The sequence below is a fragment of the Henckelia pumila genome, unplaced genomic scaffold (genome assembly GCF_033568475.1).
Source record: "Henckelia pumila isolate YLH828 unplaced genomic scaffold, ASM3356847v2 CTG_477:::fragment_3, whole genome shotgun sequence".
NCBI lineage: Eukaryota > Viridiplantae > Streptophyta > Magnoliopsida > Lamiales > Gesneriaceae > Henckelia > Henckelia pumila.
The window spans coordinates 434,455-455,663 of record NW_027331842.1 but is presented as its reverse complement, the minus strand read 5'-3'; the positions used below and the strand labels follow the sequence as shown (position 1 = coordinate 455,663).

Below are 21,209 nucleotides of genomic sequence, written 5' to 3'. Positions count from 1 at the left end.
TGTGTAGATATATATGGTATAGCACAAATTTCTTGTGACAATAGTAGATGGATGCATCTTTAAAAGCATGGACTCCGTTGAGAATAGCTCGAAATACATGTGCACATCAATAAAAATCAAAAGGTGTCTTTAACACGATAAATTTGACGGAAACATATTTAAGTTCAACAAAGGATGTGTTTTTTATACTATAGGTCGATCTAATCTAAACATGTAGTGACAATTTATTTTTTAACATAAATAAATAATAGTTTTCATGAATCGAATCGGATTATAGATCATTCTCACAAAATTAAGGAGTGACGACTTTTTAACTTTTGAGTTCTTGAAATCAGGGGAAGAATATAATTATACTTCATTTTCTGGAAGAAAAAAAACAGATTATATATTTTAATTTTTTTTAAAAAAATAAAACACTCTATCTAATCTTCCATTGCCTCTTGATTAAATTCGTGTATGTGTGTGTGTAATTTGGTGGTGTTTGTGGTGCAAGCATTTATCTTTCTCTTAAGCTGGTTACTATTTTTTTTTCGAGAACCAACTTTTTTTTTTCCTCATCGACTTTAATTACTTTATTCTCTTAAACAGAGAAAAAGCTTAGTGGTTGATGATAACTTTAGTTCGATCCATCATTCTTTTCAAATTAATTACAAAAATTCAAAAAAAATTCCATGTTATATATGGCTAAGCTCAATGTTTATGTCTTTATGCTTTTCACTTTTGGGAATCGAAATATAACGTTCAATACATGTAGCATTAATTAAGCGAAACTATTTTTCATCAAAAAAAATTAAAAAAAATAAGCGATACTCTTTGGAATGATTATTAATCCGGTTAATAATATCGTAAATTCGTAATACTTAAATCATATATGTGATGTTTCATATATCTACATATGGATATATATAATTTATATAATCACAAGTCATTTCACTAGGGTAAGTAAATCCCATGTCAATCTAAGTGTTAAATTCATTTTGCGACATTTGGAAATAAAATTATGCTGGTATTTAAAAAATTGTTGCTCTGTTAATTATGTTGGTATTAGATAAGCATGAGCTAGTTAGTGCAGCTGTAAACAGTAATGAAACAAATTAAGAGCGATTTGAGCTGTGAGAACAATAATAAATTAATTCCCGAAAACGATCATCTCTCCCGCATTTCACGACTAATACTGCTAAATCATCTCATCTTCCAACAAAATTTTAAGTTTTTTTCTTTTTCTTTTTTTTACACGGATCTCAAAATTGAACGAAAGAAACAACAACGCAAGATTATCATCAATGGATTTGTTCTTGGCTCGTTGGGGATGATCCTTGGGTACTTTCTTCTGTGTTTTCTTCTGCTGATGGAGTTAATTGATTATTTTCATTAATGGGATTCTTGGTCTTCTCGGTTTCTTTGCCGTCGATTTTCTGATGATCATCGTTGAAAGAAGAGGCCCGGCTGGACATGGGAGTGGCCAAGAAAGTCGGATTCACTTCACCGGCCATGATCACCAAATACTTCTCCTCGTACACGTGCGAGGCCTTGTCCTCGGAGCTGCTCTCTCCTTTCTCGGCGGCGGCGGCGCCGTCGCCTTCGCCATTGTTCGCTTGGCTGGAGAATCTCCAGTAAGAGCAGGCGAGTATCAAGAGAGCGAAGGCTATGAGTCCAAGCATCGCCGCCAGGCCGCCGAAGAGGTAAGGTACGGGAGAGTGCCAGGGAGAGCGTTGGATGGCGGCCGGCGGAGAGAAGGTCGCCTTGGCGGTGTTGGTGGCCTCCGCCGCCGTGTTTTCTGAGAGGTGGGTGGTGTGGAATAACGCGCCGCCTGTTCTCATTTTTTGTTTTTGATTCTTGAAATTTGGAGAGGAGGAGAAGAAATGGCAATGGTGGGGGATGGTTAATTTTTTGAGAAATGGAGGAGTGGAGTGGACGTGTATTTATGGACAAATTCCCCGGGGGTGGATCATGAGGTGTTCGAGCCATCTTATTTTCACTGGCGTTTCGTATCGTGTGCACGTGTTGCGTGTATATTTAGTCTCTTTATGACTTAAACATGTAATGAATGAAAGGTTTAGTGAGATTGTGGATAAGAAGAAATAATTATGGAATATTGTATTTTGGTATCTTCTAAAGTAATTAGTATAGTATGCTCATTTTTTATAAAATAGAATAGATAGAATAGATTAGTGTATTTATACACAAGATGAATTATATATATATTAAACTATTTTATTTGAAGTGTGAAAACATGATAGATTACACTTAGAAAGTTTAAAAGTGCTTTTTTTAATAATAAAATTTTTAATTTATGGTGTTATGATTATTAGTCTCTCTCACATAGTCACATGTAATAATTTGTGTGCTCGATGAAGTTGATAGATGTCAAATAAATGCAGGAGTGAATGCAAATGTTCCATTTATAAGGTTTACGATCCGAGATATGATATTTGAGGTTTTGTATGTATATAATATAACTAATTAATATATGCTTGCAAATTCAATTGAAATTATCCATTTACATTTTGAGCATTTCAAATTTAATAGAATACGATGTACTTGAATAAAATTACAATTTACAAATATACATACTGATTATGCTTGCGCCGCAAGCTTAAATTTAAACATTTATTTATAATTGTCTCATATTAAAAAGGTAGAAAGTTTCAAACCGGAAAACACGTAAATTTGAAAAAATATTTGCACGACTGTAAAAAAAATGTTAGTTATCATGGATTCAGATATATTTTCATTTATATGCCTGAATTAAGGCTTTGCTTGTTCAACTACAAATATTTTTATACAAATAAAACTATTTGTATTGAATTATCACAAATTAAAGTTTTTTTATTTCATTCTTATTTTATTTTTAATTTTATTACTTAAGAACTTTCTCTATTTTTGAAACTTAGATGAAACATGTGGTGTGGAACGGATCTTATAGCCTATAGGTGGTTCAGTCGATGTTAGCTCATGTACTAAATCTGATGGATCTTCTTTTTCTTCTTTTTTTTTTTTGCACGCGACATGTTCGTGTAAACATCTTGTGTACAAAAAAAAATCTGAGCCGTTAGATCTCTATTCGGACACTTTATAGGCTCCGCCAACTCCTGTGATCACTTCACACGTAATGCAAGTTTAAGGTATTAAAATAACATCAATCAATTATAAAGTAAAAATATATGTTTTTTTGGAAGATAAAGATAAGCTGTTTTGTGGGCATCAAATTTGATTAGAATTATCTTCACCAAATTTAGTTCGATGGCTTTAATTGATGAACTAAAAAGAAGAAGAATTAGGTGTACTAGCAATGTCAATTTAATTAATGGAGGCATCTATATATGCATTAAATTGTACCCAACTAAAAAACCGAATTCTCCACCAACCGAAGCAAAATGGAACCTTAATTGGATTACATTTGCTTCTTTTACATTGTACTATATATATATATATATATATATATATATATATATATATATATATATATATTTTTTATTTTTTTTTTGATTCTCGCATAGGGTTCCACTGCCTACTAATCTTGCCAACCATGTAGACTCTCACTTTTTTAAAAATAATAATAATAATAATAATAATAATAATACGCAATTAATCTCAAAATAGAAAATAAAATAACTTGTGTGGTCTGTGGATCGATTATCAGATGAATTTTTAAAAATCATTTAGTTGGTCACGTTTTAGTTTTATTGCATTTTTTTGTGGTTTTTGTTCTTTTTCTCTCGACGTTACGCCAGACACATTATCGAATATCGAGTACTGTCTGGTATCATGTAGTCACTATAACAAAACAAAATTTGCCAAAAAAATAAAACAAAATAAAATTGTGGCACTAAACTAAAAATATAACTATAAATTAAATAAAAACACTTAAATCGTGAAGAGACAAACATACGACCAGATAACGATTATCCCGTAATCGAAAAATGATGTCATTTGTCATAGTTTCTCCCTCTAAAAGGAATCAATATGAATGTGATTACGAAAGTAAACATTACCCATTAACTAAATAACATTAAAATTCCTCTACAGTGTCGATTCTTATTCTCGACTTGCACAACAAAATGCTTTAAAGTGAAACAATGAATATTTAGTCCCATCACAGGGACAATGCACTCGATAATTTTCCTAGTGTGATTTATTTTTTTGTTGCGCATCATGAAAAGGGACTGCAATCATAATCAAAGGGAATGAAAAAAAAAAGAAAGAAAAAAAAAAAGAAAAGAAAAGAAACAATCGTGAATAAAGTTAGGGGGTATTTGGATCATGCATGTCATCATTTACTTTATGATCATTTATCGTTTGGTGTATATGATGAGATTGAACATCTTTATATCATTCTTATTTTTTGACTGAATTTTCACGATAATAGTGGTAAAAAAAAATATTTATGTGTTATCCTTACATCGACAAAATAAAAATTAAATAAAAAAAAATACAATACGATTTTTATCTAGAAGTAATATATAGTTAAAGAGGTTTTGCATGTATCTGATAGTATATATGAAAAGAATAACTATAATGTGATAGCTCATCAGGTGTTGTGCATGCGAAGGTGAATCTTGAAACGTAAAATGTATTTGGATGAGAATTCCCTCTGATAAAAAAAGTCAGCATTCGGAATCAAATGCCTGCTTCCCGAAGCTATTTGCAATTTGTATTCCCACGTTTTTCAACCCTGCCCATATTCCTGCAAACCTAACGCTCTTTGTTTTTTGGATTTTTTTGGTAATTACACTCGAATGTCAACTACTATTTTTTGTTTGTATATTTACTAAATCAGATTTTTGAATAATTTTTATATAAAAATATTTACGGTATGTTTGGATGTCTATCTAAAAAATGGAATTTGCAATTGGATTTGGAAATGAAATTGGATTTGGATTTTAAATTTATGGAATTCAAATTTCATTTTGGTGTTTGGAAAAAAGTTAAAATACATATTCGAATTTACTAGCATTATAAATTTTAGGAAAGTGATATTTTGTAAAAAAAAAAAAAAAAAGTTAGGACAACTTAAATTTATAACTAAAGTTTATAAATTTATTATTAGAAATAATTTTATTGTTTTTATAAACCTAAATCTCATGAATCTCATGAAACTCGATCAATTTTGTAAAGATTTCACTTATTTAAATGAAATCTCATGAAATTCCTTCAAATACCAATCCCGTTTTAAAATTTCATTTTGTCAAACACTAAAACAGTATTTGCAAATCCAAATCTCACCAAATCCCCTTCAAATCCAGTCCACCAAACACAGTGTAAGAGATCCACAAAATATCTATAGAAAAACATATAACATGTAAATATAAACACAAAAAATCATGTGCAACAGTTGCACATATCAATTTTGTGAGACATATATCTTATTTGAGTCATTTTTAAAATTTTTTAATTTTTTACGTAAAATATATTGATTTTTATTATAGATATAAGTAAAGTTAATCCACGTATTTCACGAACAAAGATATATGGGACTGGGGTACGTCGAGCTAATTAAAAATAAATGGTATTGCATTATCATCAGCTTTGAGTTTACGCCAAATAAAAGCACACAAATCGTTAATGGCAGTACATGCGTCAGGTGAAAGGACTTGCCACTCTCTTGGATTTGGTTTTATTAAATTGGATCCCTCGAACCATATCCAGATTTAGTGTTCCATACACACATTTTTTTATTGGGCCCATTTACTTCGTCACCTTCCACTGTCTCCAAATATTTCCAAACAAGCGTGAAATGTGGCTTAGTGTCCAATTCAATAATTTGTTCTAAGAACGAAATTCGTAATTGTTAGTTTTCGATGTGAATTGAGTTTTTTTGATTAAAGTATAGTCTTATAAATTATATTAACTAGATAATTTGTGTTGAATAAACTTTGTGTGTTAGATTCGTCCGAGTAAATATTGATAGAGAATCGAATTCATGATAATCGGCAAACGTTCACCTATTTAACCAATTCAAACACCTCATTAGATGCCCAATTCAGTTGTTATAATTATTATAAGTGTCCGTGAGTTTAATCAAAATGTAAGAAAAAACATATTTAGTTTTTAGGAGATTTAATAATATCAACCCCAATGATATATAAATATAATAAATTTAAGGTTGTGTACACATTTTATAACGAGGAAATGAACGAGCGAGCGCCCATGGTTTTGGTGGGATTAATTTTTTAGATTTTATTTTTTACAAAAAAATTAAGATGGTTGTAATTAAATTAATAACATTTTTTAGATTAATTCATACTGGGTCGTATGGTTTGGCGCAATCAGATCACCAATTAAGATGATTATAATTAAATTAAGTGGCACTATGTAATTGAAATTTATGACTCCACCTTTAAATTATATTATAAATTAATAATAAGATCGTATCTAATGAAAGAGACTACAAATTATATTCTTATAGTGGGAAGAGCACTTGGGTTATGCAAAACTCAAGTGTCAATGAATTGAAGGCCATCAAATCAAATTATACATGTATAAAGTCGTTTTATTTAACGTGGTTTTAACTAAATATAATATATTATTCTGCTTTGTTTTTACCAAATAAAAAGACTACTACTTTTTATTTTTCATACATCTCAAATATATAGTATATTGTTTATATTTATTATCATTTTCTTCATTTTTTTTACCATCTACCACCGTTCATCAAGTATACTTTTAATAAATTTTTACGTTATATTATAACAATTATATTGATTTTTAAAAAACAATTATTAAAAAAATTAAAATGGATTTTTTTTAAAAAAAGTTTTTTCTAATATATATATCAATTTCCATATATATAAAGAATCTTCCCCATATACATCATCTTTTTCATTTGCCGAAATAGCCCTTATTTGATATAAATATTATACTTTTATTTTTATTTTTATTTTGAAATTTTGATATTTCAAATTTTCATATTTTTCTCAACTAAACATTATAAATAAGATAAATTGATAAATAAATTTCAAATTTATTTTTATATTATTTTATAAATAAAAAAATAAATTTAAATATTATCGAAAAATAATATTTATACATAACATACAATATTAAATATATTATATGATTTTATACACATGCAATATATGTGTACGATTATACTATTGTATATAATAGTTGAGCACCTTAGAGTGGACACCAAATTTTTTTTTTCCCAAAATTATCCTTTACAGTACTATACAAATAAGTAAAGATTTTATTTATATATATTTCCATATTTTTTTCAATTAACCATTATAAATATGATAATTTCATAAATAAATTTTAAATTTATTTTTATATTATTTTAGAAATGAACAATATATTAATTTTAAATATTTTGGAAAAAATAATATTTATACATAACATTTAATAGTAAATATATTATATGATTTTATACACATATAACGCGTGTATACGATTATGCTAATGCTAATATAATATAAAAGTTGGAATGAGTATACAATGGTGACGTTTAATCATATTGGAGCACTTGGTGTTCCCATGGAGGGTGAATAAGTGACATTTAGCATATTTTAAGTCAGCCATTATTATTCTCTTTATGGATAAGGAAGCACCAATTACCTTTGCCACTAACATTAAACAATCATTTGCTTCACATACGAGGCTTCGCTTAGATTGTAATCTTATTATCATTAATTTTCTTGTTATATCAATAATATAAATTGTTGGATCGGGATTGGGATTTCTCAGCTTTTGAGGATATGCTTTTTTTGTAAATGCGTGGTTTCGGATACAACTCAAATAAATTAATCTTATATCTATTGACGTCCTAAGATTTTTAATTTGGGGAGGCGAATTCAACAAATTTAAAAAATTAATACAATGCAACATATAATAAATGTCACATATATATATATATATATATATATATTAATTAATTTCATATGTTTTTTTACTAACACATATCGAAATTTCATAATTTAAAAATGCTGAATACTAGTTCATTATCAACAGTCTCAAACACATCTCGCTCAATACATGATATCAAACAATCATCTAACAATATACCATCTCCCAACCTATCACGATTTTTTTTATTGTCATTGCTGAAAACACTCTCTCAGTTATGACGGATATTAATAATGCTAGATTTAAAATTAAATCTATATATATATCAAATGATATAATTGTTATTTATTTGATTAGATCATTCTTTTATAAGTAAGCTTGCTAATACCAGCAACTTTAAAAAATTAATTGCAATTTCACATGTCAACAAAAGTTATCAAAATCAGTTCTAAGATGTATTAAGATCAGATGGATAAAACTGAACAAACTGAATTAGTTATCGTTTATAACATTCAAGCCAAAATATTTTTCGTTTTATTTTTTTAAAAAAAATATAAGAATACAAAGCATAATGCCAAATTTATTATATCCCAAAATAAATATTCTTATCTTATTCATCAAATATAATCTTAATCAATGTATAATTAAAATAATATTTTATAGATATATTATATACATAGTACGAAGTTATTCTTAATAAAATTTCAAGGAGGCGGCTTCACAATTAAGAGGGTGTTTGACTAGTCTTATTAAAAAGAACTTATAATATACCAGAGCTTATAAACTATTTTACGAGCTTATAATATGTTAGAACTTATTTTAAAAATAAGTTGTTAAAGTGTTTGGGTAAACTTATTTTAAACAACTTAAAGATGTTGATATGTTTGGTATTATAAGATTTTTTTATTGTCAAAATTACCAAAAAAAGTATAATTCTATGAAAATAATGTTTTGAGTTATAAATATACGAAAATAGTTTTAGAATAAATCTATATTAAAAAATAAAATTATTTTAATATTTTAATTTTAGAAAAATTTATGTGATTTGTAATTTTTTTAAAAATAATATTTAACATTTAATGAGTGGAGGATAAGATTAAGATTTATTAAAATAATCAAGAATATTTTAGAGAGATAAAATATTAAAATAATATTTTTTTGAAAAAAGTACTTCCCCTACTTTTTTAAAAACAGCTTATAAGCTGTCAAACAGCTTATTTTGACAGTTTATAAGCTATATTTAAAATTTTTTACCAAACACATTTTCAGAGCTTAAAAGCTCTAAAACAAATTATAAACTGTTTGAAAGAGCTTTTAAGCTCTGCTAAACACCCTCAATTTATATTTAAAAGATAGATTGTGTATGTATTACTTATGTTTTAAAAAATTTCAGGGGACAATCACAATCTTTCATAATTATGTAAGTCCGACACAGATCTAAATATTTTAAAGTAGACGTGGATGATTATATACATTGTTTTTCTGTCGCATAGTCATCACAATTTAGTTATCCGTGACATTACACCACATGCAATATATGCTTCGATACACTGGTTATATATAGTTTTTTAGGGCATGACATAGAATCCAAGTGTTTTTCTAAATATGTGATATATGCTGACACACTCGTTTTTATGCATATGTTCACATCAAGGAAAAAAAAAAACTCGATACATACCTATTTATAATATAATAATATGTCGGTGGTGGTAATAAAAAATAACAGAATGTCTTGTTTTTTTTTGTTTTTTTTTTAATTTTTTCCCTCTCTAGTATTCAATTCACAAACAAAAAGAAGTCTGTTTTTTTAAATAAAAAAATGAAAGAGAAGTTAGTATATATGGAGGAATAACTAGGGTTGACATATCGAACCAAAATACCAAATTTTCAGTATATCGTACCGAAATTTTTTCGATATACAGATATTTTTTTTCGATATATCGATTTTTTTTTGGTATCTATACGGTATCAATATGGATTTTTTCCGTATCAATATTTCAAAATTTCGGTATCGGTATAAATTTTTTTCATACTAATATTTTTGATACGATATACCGAAAAACCACCCCTAGGAACAGCTAAGTAATAAAATTTTGTTGAAAACGCTAAAAAAATATAATAATAAGGATAGTTAGTCTTATATATATTATTTAAAAAACTGATAAATCGATTGCAAACAATACTTTCTTTGTTGTTGTTGTAAACAATACTTAAAACTAGCTATAAATGTATGACAATTTTTTTGGATGGAAACATGATTAAATATAATAATTTAAAAGAGAAATGTCGAATAAATTCAAAATTAGATAAAAGGGTGAAATTACAGTTTGAAGGATAAAAATTATTTTTATTTTACAAAAACAATATATCCAGAATTACGTTTGCAAAATATAATATTTAAAATATTGGATTTTTTTTTTTCCTCAAAAATTCCAGCAAAAGATGGAAAGAAAGCCGAGATACGCGTGGCGGCTCTTCATTGGTGTATACCTCGCAAAACACGTCAATTACCGGTTCACCATACCAAACCGGTTTCTACTGCCATTCGAGCTATGCCACTGACCGGCTCAAACAATTTTATGAACTTTTTGAAGTGAAACCAATCGTTATTGAATTAAAAATTTGCTCATTTTTTTTTGCACAATCAACGCTGAATTTGATCACCCAATTTGTAGTTGGAGCCGGGATTCAATCAATAATCGAGCTGAATTCCGACAGGAATTGACGAGGTGTGTTTTAGTCCTGAGCTTAATGGAGTCTGAACTGAAAGATTTGTTAGGTGATCTCCATGCGCTGAGAGATTCTTTACCTGATCCACTCCATCAAGCTTCAGTTGATAAGGTGATTCTCGCTTTCTTGCATTTCTGGGATTTTTTTTTTAATTTGTTCTGCGGAGAATTTGTGTTTTCTCTTCGCTGATGCTTCTGCCTTGGCATATGAGTGGAGCCCTATTATCTCAATTTTCAATGATGCTAGTATTCCTGTTTATTCGCTCTCCGTTGTGGGATTGTTACGCATTGTTTTGTCGATTGAGTTTAGGGACCATGCAGAGTTTACTATTTAGTCTCTCAAAATGGAAGTAAAGGAGTATAAATTATTTGGAATTTAGAGGGTATGAGGTTTTTTAGTCTCATTGCAGGAATGATGGCTTTATATCAGCTTCAGTTATAAAAGTAGTGATTTAATTTTTTTTCTTTCTAAATTTAGTACTTTGCCATCATTGTGAATAGATGTAAAGAATTTGGACAAAATTGTTATCTTTAGCTAAGTTTTAGACGTAGGGAAGAGTCTGATTGAATAAAGGAATGATTTTGAATCATATTTGAAAATTTTCTCCACACGAGATGCTATGTTGTTAATTCTTAATTTTTATGGACCTGCATTGAGTGTTTATATATATGTTGTTCTGATACCTTTCGTGCTTAGATGCATGCACGTGTTGAGCGAATTTCTACAATGGAAAAGGTCGGGGTTGTGCAGCGTTCCAAAATCAAGGTACACTTTTGTTGCATATGTTGATGCCCTGAATATGTTACTTTGCACGATATCTTAATCATATGTGCATATTTTGTAATACAATGTAGGATATGAGCGCAGAGGTGGTTGATAGCAACCCTTATAGCAGGCTTATGGCACTTCAAAGGATGGGTATCGTGGAAAACTATGAAAGAATACGGAAATTTTCAGTCGCCATAGTTGTCCGTATTTAACTTTTCTCTTAAGATATGCCTGTCTTTAAATAAATGCTCTTTTAAGTTTTGTGACTTTTTATGGTGCATAATTATATAATACGCATGCTTACTAATGCTAGCAAAAATTCTTATTTAAGAATTATGCCCCGTAATTCTGTTTGAATCAGAATATTAAGATTTATTTGTTACAAACAAATTGTGTCATTTCAGTTCCTGAACGGTGGTGGTTTTTTTTTTTCTCCTACATTTCTTGTAATTTCTTCTAAACTACTTAAGGGGATATTGTCTAGCTGTTGGTTAAATCCTTGCTCAACCTATGTAAGTTTAAGTGCCGTGTAACAGTATAGAGTCTGCAATTGTCCTCATATCACTGTTTATGCTTTGCAGGGTATAGGTGGTGTTGGCAGTGTTGCTGCTGAAATGCTAACAAGGTGTGGTATCGGTCGCCTTTTGTTGTACGATTATGATAAAGTGGAGTTAGCTAACATGAATAGACTTTTTTTCCGTCCAGATCAGGTGCTTTTAGAGAATATTATCACTTATTATACCATGTGGTTGGGATTATGAAACTATTCTTCTTTTAATTTCTCGAAGTGAGCTTGGTTTATGCTGCTGATCTAAGACCTTTCAAAAGCTATCGAGTTTTTCAAGTTACTGCTTTTGGGAATTTTGAAAGTTAATAATCCTTCTCCGGTCTGACAAGAAACAGAAAACAAACCTCGAGAAAGATATTTTCAATATTTTATCTTCTTCTCCAAGCTTTATTAATGTGATGTTATGTTGAAACCTCCTATCAATCTTCATTCATTCATTCATTTTTGGTTAAGGCGCATTACATTACCTCTTTCAATCTTACCACTTTGGCATTTGGTGAATAGCTTCTTCTGTACCTAGGCTATATTTTTCTTGTGACAAGCACTATATGAGGTCAAATTTTTCCCATTTATAGGCTGGTATGACTAAAACAGATGCGGCCGTTCAGACTCTTTCAGACATAAACCCTGATGTTGTGCTTGAGGTGAAGTATACATGATGATTTTTGCTCTTCCACACTCCCTCCCCAACTCAAAAATCAACAAATATACAAAATGATTTTAACTGTTATTTTATATATATGCTTCTGTGATGTTGATTGGTTTATATCTTTTCTCAGAGCTATACATTGAACATCACAACTGTGCAAGGTTTTGAAACATTTATGTCAAGCTTAAAAGATAAATCATTTTGTCCTGACAAAGAAGGTAGTGGAGTTGATCTCGTTGTCAGCTGTGTGGATAATTATGAAGCAAGGATGGTGGTAAATCAGGTGAGCGCTATTACCTGCGATCGAAAATTTTCTTTTTGCATGCAGATAGTTTGAATTCAGTTCCTTGTCATTTTGTGTACCAGATGTAGGTAAGAATTATTCTACTGAATTGAGGAGATTTACTTTGCTGCTTCCATTTTGCCTCACTTGAAACGCGTGGTTGTATATGCAGGCTTGCAACGAGTTGAATCAGACATGGATGGAGTCTGGTAAATAATAAATTGCTGCTTTCAGTTAATATATCAGTAGAATAGTTTTTTTTTCACTGAAAAATTCAATTTCTTTGTCCTTGTACTATGTTGGATATTTTAGTGAGATTAGTGAGTCATTTTCTTGAATGAGTCCTTGCTCTAGCTGTGGAAGATGAACTTGGAAATTTGAATCATTTGTTGTTTTGTTGCCAAGTACGATCCTTGTAGATTATTTATGGTCTACTGACTCCGCTCTATGTTTCTGCAGAAAACCATTTTTGAAAGTAATTAGGAGGCATTACTTGTCTCCACAAGATTCTAAAAAAAAAAAACGTATTGATCATTTGATCCAGCTTCTTGTATAAAAAGTGTGAACTGTTTTCAGTCATTGATTTTGTGACGACCCCCTGAGGACTTTGGAACTCGAGCATCTTCTGAATGCGATCTAGTTTAGTTTTTTCCCCTCATTGATCACACTAATAATAAATTTTTACACGGTGGACCTACATAAAATGGATAATGTGCATGAATTTATTTGAGAGAGATTTTTACAGGTGTGTCCGAGAATGCTGTTTCTGGTCACATACAGTTGTTGGTTCCTGGTGAAACTGCTTGTTTTGCATGCGCACCTCCCTTGGTAGGTTTACTTTCCTTCTGAAAATTTGAATTCGAAGCAGAAATGAATTATTCATTGATGAAATTATTTTAGGTTGTAGCATCAGGGGTTGATGAAAGAACCTTAAAACGTGAAGGGGTTTGCGCTGCATCTTTACCTACTACAATGGTAAACAGTTTTTCGCTCTCTCTGCATTGTTGCCTTTTTGGTGTGTTTTTCTGAGTGATAGTTGGTTTACTGCTGAGAGTCAAGCTAGCGAATTCTAAAAATCTGCATAAGGTTTATGGAGTTGTTTACATATCATGTGGATAAAAAGATTGATATGAAAGTTGTGTTTTCATATATAGTTATTGGATTTTTATTTCCTGTAGGCTTTCATGCAGAAATGGATTTTGTATTTGCCAATATTTCTCACAATATTCTTTAGAAAATGGTTTGGTGCATTCTTGCTAGTTTTAAATTGTTCAGCGGGATTCTTTTTGTCCTCTTCTTTCAGTGGGATAGGGCCCAATTGCTGTCTTCTCTATGAGTTCATACTCAGTCTTGATGCTCTCTCTCTTTCCTTTGCCATTTTTTCCATTCCTAACGACATAATTTTACTTGAAGGGAATTGTCGCTGGGCTGCTTGTACAGAATACACTTAAATACTTGCTGAACTTTGGGAATGTCACCCCTTATCTGGTAACTAATATCACACATTCACACTCTTGATTTTCTGTTTCACATTCTCTATTATTAGCACATCTGCTGCTTGTATCCTACTCTATAAATAAGAAAAAGTGCCGGATTGTCCTCTCTGTGGAATATGTTGCCATTTTGTTCACGTGTTCTTTCCTGAGATCGATTTTACTTTCTCAACTATAGGGTTACAATGCTCTCAAAGACTTCTTTCCAACGATGGAAATGAAGCCCAACCCTCAATGTTCTAATGCCGCATGTTTGGAGAGACAGGTAAGCCAACGCAGAGGATACTTTTTCATAAATTGTTGTAAAACCAAAATCCATGTTAGTATATTCCATTTTACATTATTTGTATAGATGTCTGTCAAATTATTCAAAATTTTCATATATTGAATAAACATTTATCATGCAGAAAGACTACATTCGTGCAAAGCCAGCCAGGGATGCTGCGGCTAGAGCCAAGATGGAGGCCGAAGAATTATTGGAACCCGAGTGTCTCCATGAAGATAATGAATGGAATATAAGGTAATCTTGGACCTGATATTAGTTTCGGATGTCAACCTTGTAAGACCATAATTCAAAATTTCATCAAAGTAGTTTTGCTAGATCCGGTTGACTAACCTACTGATCTTTGTTGTAAATAGTGTTGTTGATGACAGTGATGTACAAGGCTCAGCTTCCAATTCAGGTTATATTTTCCTGCTCTTAAGCTGTCAATTCTCTCCATCTCCAGATTGCACCTCGTCATTTGACCTTTTCTTTCTTTTCTCATTCAGCTACTCTGCCAGAGGGTCTTGTTCACGAGCTTCCGAGTGCCGATGAGTTTCAGACACCACAGCCTGCTTCTCAAGAAACCACAGAGGATGCTGTTACCGACCTCGACGATCTGAGGAAGCAGCTTGAAGCCCTTAATGCAGGCCCTTGATCATCTGCAATTTTTGATAAAAATTAGACTAACATAACTTTTGCGCGGAATGCGACCAACCGGAAGAGCCGATAGAGTTGGTAGATGCTTTATACACATCTCGAAAAACGTCTGGAAAAAAGTTCATTTTCTTTTTCCCCAACAGCATTGCAATTATATGTTTCCTATCAATTGTTCTTTTTTTTAAAATGATTTCTCTTCCAATTGTTTTGGATTGTATCAACTCATATGTTTTAAATCAAATTTGATCGTTTCAATTCGAATCTGATGGGTAGTTTAGTCACTTGATTATTCCCTCGATGTTCACAGTTTTAAATCCATTTTAGCATTGGAAACTGGTCTGAGTTCTTTCTCATCTAATGGTTGAGAATATTGGAATAAGTTCTATTTTTAACATGTAGTTTATCATTTTGTCCCAATTTGGTTAAAGATTTATTCCCAATTACTTTTATATATTTCTATTCTAATATTTTTACATAAAAATAAAATGAATAAATTATAGAGAATATGATGAAAATTTTGAAAATTTAGAACCGAGTAATACACTATACAAATTAATGAATTATTATGAAATAATATATGGAAAAGTACAATTTTTTGAAACCATCAAGATGTGGTGTTAGATATTTTTTTCCCATTTCGAGCTCGTTTGGATTTTGAGTCCGTTTGGATTTTGTAGAGATTTTTTAAAATAAGTGCTTTTAAAAGCTACAATTTTTTGCTTTTAAAAAAGCTCTAATTTTGACTTAAAAAAGTGCTTATTTAAGCACTTTTTTGGTCAACCAAACACCTTATTAACTGAAAAGCACTTAAAAAAGTGCTTTTTTGGCCTAGCTTTTGAAACCAAACGGGGCCTTTGTAAAGATTTTTTAAAATAAGTGCTTTTAAAAGCTACAATTTTTGGCTTTTAAAAAAACTCTAATTTTGACTTTAAAAAGTGCTTATTTAAGCACTTTTGTGGTCAACCAAACACCTTATTAACTGAAAAGCACTTAAAAAAAATGCTTTTTTAGCCTGACTTTTGAAACCAAACGGGGCCTTCATTGTCAGTTAAAACTTATTGGTTTTTTAAATTTTTGTTTTTTGGAAAATTATTTACATTATTTATTTGGAAAAACCTTTATTGAGCTATAATAATCGGGCCGGGTATCGAATGGCATATCCCCGAATTCGGACCCGATGGAAAGTTCTGGCAGCCGCATTAATGTCCTACGTGGCGACGTATGCACTCGCCACGTGCCTGGCTTAAACTCCAGTATGCTTGCCTAATTTTGCACCATTTACTTGTTAATACACAAGGGGGAGCAGTCGCCCATAAGCATAGACACGAACCCTGCGAAAAGATTTAATCTTTTTTTTTTTGGGAGTCATCATAATAATAACAATGTCTCGATTGATTCGTCGTTCAAAGCTCTCCTCCATCGTATCCTCGTAAGCTTACCGTTTTCTTTTTTTCTTTTTTGCAACAGTCTGGATTTTCTTGATTCCCCGTTGTTTGTTTTGTTTTTTTTTTCCCTCGTATATTTTGTATGGGAAAGTGGGTATACTGTGGAAAACAATTCTTGTTTTTTCCCGTATTGATTTGGGGGTGCTTATTTGCTGTGTGTTAATAGGTTCTGACCAATATGTCGGTTGTAGGTGTTGCCCTATTTGTTTTGTGATTTGATAAATGTGGAGTTTTATCTTCATTTTACTTTACTAAATCTTAGATTCGTCTCAGTGTTTCATATAACTAGAAGTTGAGTCTGGATTCATCGGCATTGGTTGAATGGGATGGTGGAGTTCAAGTTAATGCTCTAAACTTTCTCATCTGGTCCCTTTCTTTCATTTATTTTTGTAAGGTGAGCTTGAACTAGTAGTTCCATGTTTCAGTTGGGTTTTGAATAAAGGAAGTGGGTAAAAAGTAATAGCGCGGCTTTAGCAATTTTAGAAGTGATCATGAAGCCAACGCATTACGCATAGAACCAAAGGCCTAGTCCTTACAACTACGAATTTTTCATATATAAGCAGTTGAGTTGGGTGATTTGTGCATCTCCTTCAATGTTCATTTGGTGATGATATTGCATTTTATTTGTCTCTTTTATCATCCTATTGCCCTTTTTTGTTTGGATCTGTTATTTTTTCTTTTCTGGTTATTCATATAATTTCAAATAACATCTTATCAACCTCAGAATTGCAGCGTCAAGAAAGGGGCGGTTTCTGTCCACTGTTTCTGATAAGCCTTTTGACAAGAATATTCCTCCTGAAACTGATACAGTTGATGAAGCAGAGACGATACATGCTCCTCCACCTCCAACAGAGAAGGTATGTCTTTGTATTCCAGTGGCATAGAATAATGTTACCCTGCCAGAACATATTGTATTAGATGCGGATGTGATCATTCTGGATCTTTGCGGTTTTATAATTCAGTTGCTTGTGCTTGGCGGAAACGGATTTGTTGGTTCTCATATCTGCAAGGAAGCTTTGGGCCGTGGTTTGACCGTTTCTAGCCTCAGCAGGTATTATAATCCACTTAAGATTGTCTCCTTGATTTGTCTGATTGCTAAGTATATTTGAGGATGACCACTTGAAAGAAAGTTCATAATAGAGAGTGAGATGACTCTCGGGGGGTTCCACTCTCGTCTGTCTCTTTTACTTCTCTCCAAAATTCCAAGGACATGCCTAGCAATTTGTTCTTGTGATGATTGTAACGGCTTCAACAGTTGAGTTCATGAGCTGGAGAATTTTTTCAAAGGTGTGCACCAGCCACATACCAAGTTAACGTAACGGAATGGTTCTTTGACTACCTAGGATCTAAATTTAGTTGTGTCCATGCATCTTAATGCATCTTCATAAATTTGAGTGAATAATCCATCTTATAGGCACTTGGTTACTGACACTTTTTGTTGTGATATATTGTACTGAATGGAATGCAGAATTGAGTGTACTATTTTAAGCAGAAGGTTGCGTAACTTACTGAAGGAATGACTTCTGAAATCATTTTAATGACCTTCCCATTGATCATCTTGCATCATTTTTCTGAACTTTCTATGTGGTTTTGATTCTTCTGATCCTAACAAACCAATTTATGCTATTTGCAGATCCGGTGGATCCTCGATTGGAGAACCCTGGGCTAACAGTATGATTTGGCATCAAGGTTTACTTCTCGTTGTTAAGTTTCACCATTTTTTCCTGTTTTCATTTAGTGAAGAGCCTTCAGTCATTTTAGTTCCTTTTTGACTTGCTTGAAGGTAACCTTTTCTCGATGGATTCATGGAAGGATGTCTTGAAGGGAGTAACTTCAGTTGTATGTATTCATTATTTGAAATATATAATTAAACATATGTAGCATGTTGAGCGACTTTGGACCTTGAAATTTCAGAGGTATACTCTGCTCAACATGGTCTCATTTGAATTTAGAGGACGTATTGAAGGGAGTTACTTCAGTTGTACATTGTCGCTTATTGTAATATATAATTAAACATTATATAATAAATAATGTTTGGGTGACTTTGGACTTGAAACTTCAGAGTTATACTCTGGTCAAAACGTCCTTGTTTGAGTTGCGAGAGGCTGTGGGTGGTGGGTTTATTTCCTTCTTGATTCCAACATATCTCGGAACTGTTTCCATGGTTTATTTGCTTATTCTTTTGTTATCTATTTTTCCTTCTGGCCCACTGGTGTCGCATTGCCGGGGGCTGATAAGTTTGCCAGCTCTTTTTTCGAGTTTCCTTTTCTCCATAGCTAAACGTTCCGCTTCTGCAGATTTCTTGCGTTGGTGGTTTTGGTTCTAATGCGGAAATGTACAAAATCAATGGAACTGCAAATATTAATGCTATAAGAGCTGCCTCAGAAGAAGGTATTGCCGCCGAACCTTTTCTTCTCGATTGTCCACTTGTTCTCACACTCTTTAGTTAATGAGAATTTAATGGAGTGCCTCACACAAATTATGAAATTCTATTTTAACCTTCTCACAATTTTTTTTTATGTTTTTGCATTTTTTTAAATTTTGCTTAGCACCCTGACTATTATATACATCTATGTCTGTGTGCTATTTGTATCTACTTCCAGCTCATTGGAAATTTGGGAGGTTGAAACGTGTTTTCTCACTTTGTTTATCATTTTTTAGAGGGAAATATCACTTGTGAACATAAAAGAGAATTCTGTATAGTCAGTTAAAGTGGCTCGAAAATTCCTCTATGTTGCCGCTTGGTAAAATGGGCCTTTTAACTTTTTGGTGAGAATAGTCATACTATTCTATTGATGTGCGAAGTTTTATATGACGTCAACTATCTGATGTGAACTAGTGCAATTAGGCATGCATTATTTTTATTGTTTAATAGTATGTTTGGATTCAGTATTGACTAAATTTTGGGCTCCATCATTTGAAGAAATCCACATGCTTTATGAAAATTCCAAATCTTTTGCTTTTGGATTCTGAAAATTTTTGACAAAACATGATGCTTCTCCGCAAATACGGAACTGGGACTCCTGGTGAAAGAAATCAGTTTAAAATAATAAATATTCTTTCTTCATTTTCATAGGAGTAAAGAGATTTGTGTATATTTCGGCTGCCGACTTTGGGGTGGTGAATTACGTGCTTCGAGGATATTATGAAGGGAAGGTATTGCCAAAATTCCTCCTTTCTGCTGTACCATTTGTGAAGTTATTGTTGCTACAGGGATATTTTTTGCTTTCCTGTGTTATTTTAATCAATCATTCTACCGAAGATGTGCTCAGTATGGTTCCCAACACCCATTTTCTATCTAAATACTAGAAACCAACAGTTTCACCACGAGGTAGTTTTGTCGGTTCACCCCCAGCTTCCCAGTTCCCATCATTAGATGAGTAGCCAGTAGGCAAGACTAACTGTCATGTGGCTTTAGTGAAAACAGGAGAGATAAATTCAAAGCAACTAGAAAGCTCGTGTGCCCTTAAAAGTAGAAGGGAAGATGCATTTGAAGTTTGCTAGAATTTGCCGTATGCCCTTATAGCTATATTTCATGTCCTCCCTAATATTTTTGTGCATTCAATGTGATGCAGAGAGCAGCTGAGACAGAATTACATGTGAGATATCCATACGGAGGTGAGCTATCTATATCCTGCTGAAAATATTGCATATCGAACCGGGGAAAAAAATCATATCACCATCTCATGTAATACTCACTTGATCTTAATGGGGATGTTTGCAGCATGCTTATTCAATGCTTAGGCCTGTTTCGCTTATTTTCTTTGAAAGATTCGTGTGACTTAGGTTCCTTGGTAGTTTTGCCAAGCTTAATTTTAGCATATAGAAAACAGATTTGTGGCTCTAATGAAAATTTTTGCAATCGGATTTGGGTTTTAGGAGTAATTCTGAGGCCTGGATTTATTTATGGAACACGCCGTATTGGGAGCATGAAGGTACCTCTTGGTGTGATTGGTTCTCCAATGGAGATGGTATGATTCTTGTTTGTTTACTATTCTCAATTTTCCCTTAATGCATGTTGAACCATCCAGACAGAGAAGAAAATGCCTTGGCCGTTTCGAACACCGTGTTATTGACATTTCTAAAATTTTGCAGGTGCTGCAGCATGCTAAACCACTGAGTCAGGTCCCCTTTGTTGGACCCCTTTTCACTCCTCCAGTCAATGTCACTGCAGTTGCCAAGGTTGCTGTTAGGGCGGCAACGGATCCAGTTTTCCCACCAGGCGTAGTCGATGTCTATGGAATATTACGGTATAGTCAGCAGAGATAGGCGTAGTTTTGACCATCTATTATATGTAGAGGCCTGAATAAATTTTTAAACCGTAGCTGGCTGGCATGTTGTGTTGATCAAGAATGATGAAAGTGATGTTGGTTCTATGAGCTTATTTGACCGTAAAGAAAAAAAAAAGATCATTCTTATACATTATTTCTTAAACAATGAGAATTTCCTATTCCCATTCTTTATTAAACAAAAATTTACGCAATTATGAATATTTGAATTGTCTTATAGATGTTGGTTCTATAACTAATTGTATTTGTATCTTGGATGATGAGCAAGTTTGTAAAC

The 21,209-nt window shown here is 32.0% G+C and overlaps 3 protein-coding genes across 3 annotated transcripts; 2 read left to right on the top strand and 1 right to left on the bottom strand.

Moving 5' to 3' along the window:
* Positions 1-1,111: 1,111 nt before the first annotated feature.
* Positions 1,112-2,093, bottom strand: LOC140872898 (protein GLUTAMINE DUMPER 2). The gene has a single exon (XM_073275816.1). It carries the CDS (start codon positions 1,818-1,820, stop codon positions 1,281-1,283), a length of 540 nt encoding a protein of 179 aa, XP_073131917.1. The 5' UTR covers positions 1,821-2,093; the 3' UTR covers positions 1,112-1,280.
* Positions 2,094-10,353: 8,260 nt separating this feature from the next.
* Positions 10,354-15,456, top strand: LOC140872859 (ubiquitin-like modifier-activating enzyme 5). The gene is made up of 14 exons (XM_073275770.1): positions 10,354-10,626; positions 11,212-11,280; positions 11,370-11,483; positions 11,865-11,993; positions 12,427-12,495; positions 12,631-12,783; positions 12,956-12,992; positions 13,529-13,611; positions 13,684-13,758; positions 14,197-14,271; positions 14,455-14,541; positions 14,684-14,796; positions 14,916-14,959; positions 15,048-15,456. Exons 1-14 carry the CDS (start codon positions 10,537-10,539, stop codon positions 15,194-15,196), a joined length of 1,287 nt encoding a protein of 428 aa, XP_073131871.1. The 5' UTR covers positions 10,354-10,536; the 3' UTR covers positions 15,197-15,456.
* A 1,039-nt stretch (positions 15,457-16,495) lies between these two features.
* Positions 16,496-21,086, top strand: LOC140872889 (uncharacterized protein At1g32220, chloroplastic). The gene is made up of 10 exons (XM_073275803.1): positions 16,496-16,627; positions 17,368-17,500; positions 17,606-17,694; positions 18,277-18,332; positions 18,427-18,482; positions 18,941-19,034; positions 19,720-19,799; positions 20,219-20,261; positions 20,523-20,614; positions 20,739-21,086. Exons 1-10 carry the CDS (start codon positions 16,581-16,583, stop codon positions 20,910-20,912), a joined length of 864 nt encoding a protein of 287 aa, XP_073131904.1. The 5' UTR covers positions 16,496-16,580; the 3' UTR covers positions 20,913-21,086.
* Positions 21,087-21,209: the final 123 nt, after the last annotated feature.